This window comes from Haplochromis burtoni, unplaced genomic scaffold (genome assembly GCF_018398535.1).
Source record: "Haplochromis burtoni strain Fernald_Lab_line unplaced genomic scaffold, NCSU_Asbu1 Contig_59, whole genome shotgun sequence".
Classification (NCBI taxonomy): domain Eukaryota; kingdom Metazoa; phylum Chordata; class Actinopteri; order Cichliformes; family Cichlidae; genus Haplochromis; species Haplochromis burtoni.
In genome coordinates this window covers 1,494,524-1,501,771 of record NW_024582420.1, presented here as the reverse complement: position 1 = coordinate 1,501,771, position 7,248 = coordinate 1,494,524, and the positions used below count along the sequence as shown (strand labels likewise).

The window sequence follows — 7,248 nt, the reverse complement described above, 5'->3', positions numbered from 1 at the left end:
GAGTTTTTCCTTCCCACTGTTGCCAAAGTGCTTGCTCATAGGGGGTCATATGATTGTTGGGTTTTTCTCTGTATCTATGAAGCGCCTTGAGGCGACTTTTGTTGTGATTTGGCGCTATATAAATAAAATTGAATTGAATTGAATTGAATTGAATTGAAAGATACTTAGATTATATAATGGTGTGTATTTTACATTACAGCCATATGTGACATGAATATCTCACTAGTGTGTCTACACAACGAGTTGATGAATGTCTTAATTCATCAAGAGTACATGAAATCTTATAATATTTTAAATTTTATATACACTGCCTTATCAATGTGGCAAAAACATGTTATTACTGTGTAGCTAGTGCAAGTGTGTAGGCATTATGAGCACCTTTGTCTTGCAACTGTTATTTTGGTTTCTTCAGCCAAACTGTAGTGATGACACATACTGTCATGAAATGTAAAACAATGAAATCAAAGCAAGCCTTTATTCTGGGTGATACAACAGGTCCAAAACCTAAAACTCCAAAGAAGTGCAGGTAAAACAGAAAGCAAAACATACATAGAGCCAAGGAAGAAGGCTGCACAAACAGATAATGCTACAAAAGGGTGACAAGATGAAATTAATAAATGCAGGTGAATACAACAAACAGAAAGTGACCCAGATCATGACGCAGGAGACACCCAGCTACTGGAGTACAACAGGAAACGACCAAAAGACAACTACACTGACACCAAACATGATGACAGAGAGAAAAGGAACCCAGGAGGAGAAATGGACAAGCCCTGTAACAACACAGAGATTTTGCACACCAGGTTTTGCTTTTAAATCAGATATGATCACCAGGCCTAAACTGCAAAAGGAAATCATCACAGCAAACACACAGACCAAACCTCATCACATCTCAAGCTCACCATTCAATTCATCAGAAGTGATGAAAAAAATCCTTTGAGTTCGTTTGAATCTTCAAACCAGCCAACACACACACGGCTCGTGTAATAAATGCCGCAGCTTCAATTAGTAAATGTGCAATTATGTGGCGATGCCTAATGAAGACAATACATGTAATTAATGCAATTCATCACGACAAGTCATTGAGATCTAATAAATGTCTCCAACTTGTGTGACACGTGTTCGTCTTCTTCTGCTTCCGCATTTTTTTCATTATCGCACTGGGATGTTGTCCTAACAGAAGCAGTCTTGTTCTTTTCTTGCATTTTCCTGTTATATTCCTCTCTCTCTCTGGCTTTGCCATCACTTTCTCCCTGTCAGAGACTAATTAACTTAGTGTCAGAAAAAAAAAGAGCACAACCTAGGAGGCCGTGGTGCCGCTGTTCAATGAATAGCAGCAAACCAACTCTGGCATTAAGGAGTGACTGATGTGAAACTATAAGATTCATTATGCGGCTTATCCTAGCCTCCCTGCTGTAATCTAATACATACAAATCCCATCGTGTTAGCATTTCATTCTGGTAACACTGTGTAAGGCAATACTGGCAATCTGATTACACCCAGATGCTGGGGAGGGGCTGTGATTTACATTTGGAACAGAAAATCAGATTGAATGAGAAGTAAAGTAAACAGATAGGAGATTGAAAAATTGTTCACGACAGAATCTGAGTGGTAGTCAAGAAAAGGAAAAATCCGCATGAAGAGAGCTGTCTGTGCAGCAATTACTCAGAGGCTCTCCGCTGCTTCCAAGGAGGTTTTAGCATCGTGAGGACACGAAGCAACAGAGTCGAACATCATGTTTAGCCCTAAGACTTAATCTTCAATCCCACTGCCTCATGTGTACACAATAGATCTGTGCTGTAACAAATATATTCTAGTAGAGTATGACCAATATAGGAATTTTACTGACCGATACTGATACCGATATTTGGTGATTTAAAAATCTGACATGAATATCTGATATAGTATGAAAAACTATGCAAGGATCAGCTTGTTTGCACATGCTGTTAAACTTTTTAAGTTTCGATTTATCAGCTGCCATAAATGCTGATGCCAACATATCAGTGAATAACCAGTATCGACTGATATATCAATCTGGCTCTGTATACTTCACAGTGGAAGACAGAACACACAGATGCCACCTAATCTCTCAAACACACAAACAAGAACGCCAGGTCTGATCTGATCAGGACTTTTTTCTCACCTAGTCTGCTCCATGACACAATGGGCCGAGGGTATCCAGTGGCAACACACTCCAAGATAGCCGTTTGGTGAACAGTGAGGGTTAGGTTTTCTGGACCGACCACGATGACAGGTTCTTTGTAAACAGATGACTGAGAGCCTGAAGGGAAAAGGGAGACGAGAATTCAAGATTGGAATGAGCATGATGGATAGCTTCTTTTAATTGGATTTCTCCAAGTGCATTAGCTCAATATGCTGTATCTCTTAGATCTGGCAGCAGGACAATAGGTTTGGAAAAGTCTAGGAAATGTGCTATACAGATAAGCAGAGGCGTATTAAGTGACTGTATTTGATCAGTGATACAGAAAACTAAAGATCCGAATAAAGAAAGCTCATTTAAACCAAAGTCAATTTACAGTGAGGACATAGGCTTTCCTCAAATGACAACACACAAACAAAAAACCAGAGGTTTACTCAGATGCGTGCTCAACTATAGATACCAACCGGAAACTGTTAGGAGTGCCTCAGCACTGTGTTTCACTCCTGCACTGTTATGAGCCACACAGCAGAACCTTCCACTGTCCTCCTCACGCACTCCTGTGATCTGGAGAACGCCTGTGGGCAGGAGAGTGTACCTAAAAGACAGAAAAAAATCACGAGACTTGGCACCTTTAACCAAAGTGCTGCAGTTTCTTAAAACAAGAAGCCCAAGTGGTATTTTGATCTAACCTCTCATTACTGGTGTCCACTGGACGGCTGTCTTTTTCCCAGCTGATGACCGGCTCTGGCAGGCCGTGAATCTGGCACTGGAATCTGGCCACGCCGGACTCCTCAGCGTGCACCGACTCGGGTTGGACGTGGAAATCTGCCATGGCTGTGAGATAGAAAGAGGAGCAGTTGAAATATTAGGTCATAGCTTCACAAAACAGCTACAGAGCAATAAGCTCAGTTGCTTACAGAAAAAATAAGCAGCGCTGCAACAGATGGCGTGGCCCCCACAGATCCCAACATCAGAGAACCAATCTTGGACTACATAAAGAGACAGAATATCTACCAAAGGACTGCTGCAACATGCTTGGAGCAACTGGCACATTTTCTGCTAGGGAAATTTATTTTAGTATTTATATTTATTTTTAGTGTGTTGCTTTTTCACAAATAAAGAGCAAGTATTACAATTTCATGGAAAATCCACACTTCAACTGTTGACAGAGATACTTGGGTTTTTGCACAAAATGGCACTGATTCACTAAATGCACTTCATTGTTGAGAGCTTTAACCTACCTGCTAACCTTACTATTTCACATAAGCCAATTCAGAGACAAGCAGAACGTTTCTGACATCACTACAAATGTGTAAAAGGAAGCTTTTGTAAAAGAAAACAATCCTACAAATAACAACACAATGAAACACATTCAAGAAGTAGAAGCATAGCTATTTCTGTGAGAGCATGCAACCTGCTTGAGAGGATGTGATACATCTTTCTGCTGCCACTGTGCCTGTCATTCATATGCAGCTGATGAAACATTTTGTATGCAGGTAAGAAACATATGTTTCCAAAATGCATGCTAACGCAAATAAAGACAACATAGATAAGGCCAGCACCATATAGCCAAGCTAGTATCAATATCCCCACAGAGAGCCTCATTCAGCTGCAGTTCACATATCCACTCCCTGCAGAACAAAGGCGGCATCGAAGGTGGAGCCAGCAACAAACTCAATTAGAGAGAGGCCCTCTTCTTCCACAATTCTCCCACCTTCTTCAACAGAAGTGCATTTAAATGTCAACCATAATTAACTTGGAGGAAGAGGGGTTTCTCCGAAAACTGTTAGCATAACAACGGGAACAGACCCCTTATTATTTCATAAGACCCCCACCCACCCCCTTCCAACATGTAGCCTGCATTAAATTATTACTTGCAGGACCTTTATGTTGCAGGCAGCAATACCTAATAAGCGTATTTATGCTTGGTTGCTGTCTGGTAGTTCTTTCTCTGACTTCTTGGGCTGGTGTAGCATTAACTTTGTTGTACTGAACTACGGACTGTGTGCACTTTGAATGTTGTCAAGGTTTTCCTGTTGTGCAGAACCAGAAAAGAAATATGTATAGTTTAAAATATGCATATAGAAATGAAGAAAACAAACCTTAACCACTGATGCTGAAGGATGAGAGCACAGAGAGAGAGTGGATACTTCATTTAGAGAAGCACTACTTTATACCAGCGGCTGCAACACTGTGATTATTACATTTCAGAGCTTAATGAGAAGCGTGGCATTCTCAAACACGACTTGACCTTAGATCTTGGAATAGATGCATGGCGCTCTAATGAAAATTAAACCATGGTAATCTACTTTTCTTCCAGTAGTTCGCTCTTCATAAGCCATGACTTATGAAGCTGTAGCATATTTCTCTGAAGATACCATGTGAAATCATTTCTCTTAAGAAATGATAAGGCCTCACAAAAGCAGCGGTCCATTTTTACTGGGGTAATTCAGTTTGTTCGTCAGTCTCAAAGGGCCACACGGCTCTCACAATGCCCTACCTAATAAATGTAACATCACTCTGAAGCATACGTGGCTTTAAAGTCACAGAGAGCATCGGAAGTATTTTATCACCAAATCACCATTATGGTCCATTTCAGCTCTTTTTTTTTCAATTCTTCCTTCTGACACAGTAAACTGCAAGCTTGGGAACACTTCAGTTTATAAAATGATGAAAACCCACTGTAAAGTTGTCAGAAGTTATTATTGTATATTTCAAGTGGCCCCATAGAAACACTTTTATGGGCTTGCACTTCATTTCTAGACAAAAGCAATCAACAATACGTTCTGCCCTGGCCTGCTGTCATACTGAGCCTGGGGCAGAAAGACTGGCAGAAGGCACTGAATTAAAGCCCTGAAGGTGCTGCCACTGCTGATGAAGGACGCTTAGGTGAAATGGCTAGAAATCCTTCAGAAAAACAATGTGCGGAAAACAAGAAGGTCAAGGTGACCGATATGATGCAAGACGAGCGCTGTCCTGGAATAAAGTCTCAAATTAAGATACAGGCATGCACGCACACAGCTGTGTGCACTGTCCGTGTGTACTGGGAACACTGAGGCACTTGAATGCTGCAGGACAAAGGAGGACCAGTGTCTATAGAAGTCTTTCTTGTGCATCTCTGCCAAGTAGTCAGGGTGTCTGCTGATCTGGCTGTTGTGTGTGTCCACTGACACAACCCCCTAACGGGCCCCACCCTTTGCCCTCATGCATAAAACATAGTCTCTCTAAGAGGCCCACAGTCCTCCTATTATTGAACCCTCGCAAAATCAGACACAATTTCAAAAATCACAGCGGGGTCACACCCACAAATGAATGCATGCGGCAGAGAATTTGATTAACTCTAAAGAAAAACAGCCATTTATAATCTGCACTTTAGTTGACTTGTATGCTGCAGAAGCAGATCAACGTGATTTAGCAAAGCTATAGCAAACGCATACGAAGACATCCAAACACACAACCCTATCAAACCTCCTCCTTGTGCTCAAAGCACAATAAAAGCAGTAGACAACAACAATTCATTTACTCATCCAAACACACACCTCCAACAAGACCTGTTCTGCCATTGTTTGTCTATCTCCTGCTCTGCTAAGTGTTGACAGACACTCTCACATGATTAAAGACTGTCCACTACCAGCGTGACGCCGCCGGCTTAAATGGAGCAGGTCTAATTACTGCAATAGGGGAAAGAATGGTTGGGGTGCATACTAAATGGAAATCCATACACAGGCGCACAGTGAGGAGATCACTCCTCGAACATATGTTTGACAGTTTCTCGGTGACAACCACAAAAGAATGATTGAGGGAGTAATATGAGGGAAGGTCACAGAGAGGAAATGTGAAACAAGGAGCTAAGCTGTAAATCAGATCTTGTCAAAAGTGACTGGCACTGTCCTGCTGCGTGTTGCACAATTTACCATGAAGTCGCATAACAATAAATCGGAATCGGGCCGAAATTAACATGAAAATCTCTTTGAAAGGAAAAAATGTCACCCCCGCTTTCCCACAAAGACGCACAAAGGATGAAATATGAAAGCAAGTGAAAATATACCATCGCTGACTATCAGACTTGAGGGCCGATGATGATGATGCTAAATGAGAAAACCAAGTACAATGGCTTCAACGTTTCGATAGCAGATTTTTAGCTCTGTCATGTGAGCAGCTTGTATCTATCTAATGAAGAAACGTAGATTAAACGGTGATTACTGAAATGACCCTACTGGTGAAGTTTTGGCTAATAGCCCCAAGTAATGATCCATTTCTTTATCGCTCTGTGAAACACTCACACAAATACTCCACAGATAATAATTAACACCATTACTAAAAACTGCCCAAAACTGCCTTATTTTTTGGCATCTCCAACTGCAACAACTAAATCAGGCAGCCAGATGAGAAATGTTCATGATTTCCAAGCACCTGTGGTCACATGTGGGTGTTCAGTGATATGACAGCGCTAATGATGCTAGCAGAGGGGCAGATATCCTGCAGTACTGTTCAAAACAGCAGCTGTCGTGAAAAAGCTTCTCCGGTGAACCCCTATGTTGTAATGTCATTGCCCTTCCTTCCATTTGCCTGCGGCCACCCTCCCGCCCCACTCCACATTTTAACCGTTCCCAGCTCTTCATCGCACCTCTCTCCCCACCCCCTCGGGTCCTCTCAAGTCTGTGACATCATTAAGCACATGTTGTTCGAAGCGGCAGTGATGACTGCAGTGCCCACCCCACCCCCAACTCAGTAAACCAGAGATGAGACCCATAAATAATGGAGATGGTGTACATGTACGCCGCTATAACGGCGTGCAGAGTCCGTGCTTCCACGGCCTTTAAATAGGTATCCCTGAAAAAGCAGGCCGTGTGCTGGGACCCTGGACTTGGCATTTTAATGCAGATGTGATATTTTATTAGCTCCCTGCCCCACTAGCCCCCCCACCTCTTTCTCACCAGTCCCGCTATCAGGCTTTGGTTTGTGGTGTGTGATGCTTATCACTTACGATACGTAGGGCTACACCTGGTCTTGTCTATCTGCCTCTGACACACACACACACACACACACACACACACACACACACACACACACACACACACACACAC

At 42.2% G+C, this 7,248-nt stretch overlaps 1 protein-coding gene across 1 annotated transcript in view; it reads right to left on the bottom strand.

Annotated features, from left to right (window-relative positions):
• The window catches only part of igdcc3 (immunoglobulin superfamily, DCC subclass, member 3), a 67,515-nt gene that overhangs the window by 33,884 nt on the left and 26,383 nt on the right, over nt 1-7,248 (bottom strand). The window contains exons 3-5 of the mRNA XM_005931399.2: nt 2,851-2,995; nt 2,626-2,756; nt 2,144-2,281 (exon numbers count right to left, since the gene is read on the bottom strand). Coding sequence (XP_005931461.1) covers nt 2,144-2,281; nt 2,626-2,756; nt 2,851-2,995 — 414 coding nt within the window. The remainder of the gene's footprint in view (nt 1-2,143; nt 2,282-2,625; nt 2,757-2,850; nt 2,996-7,248) is intronic.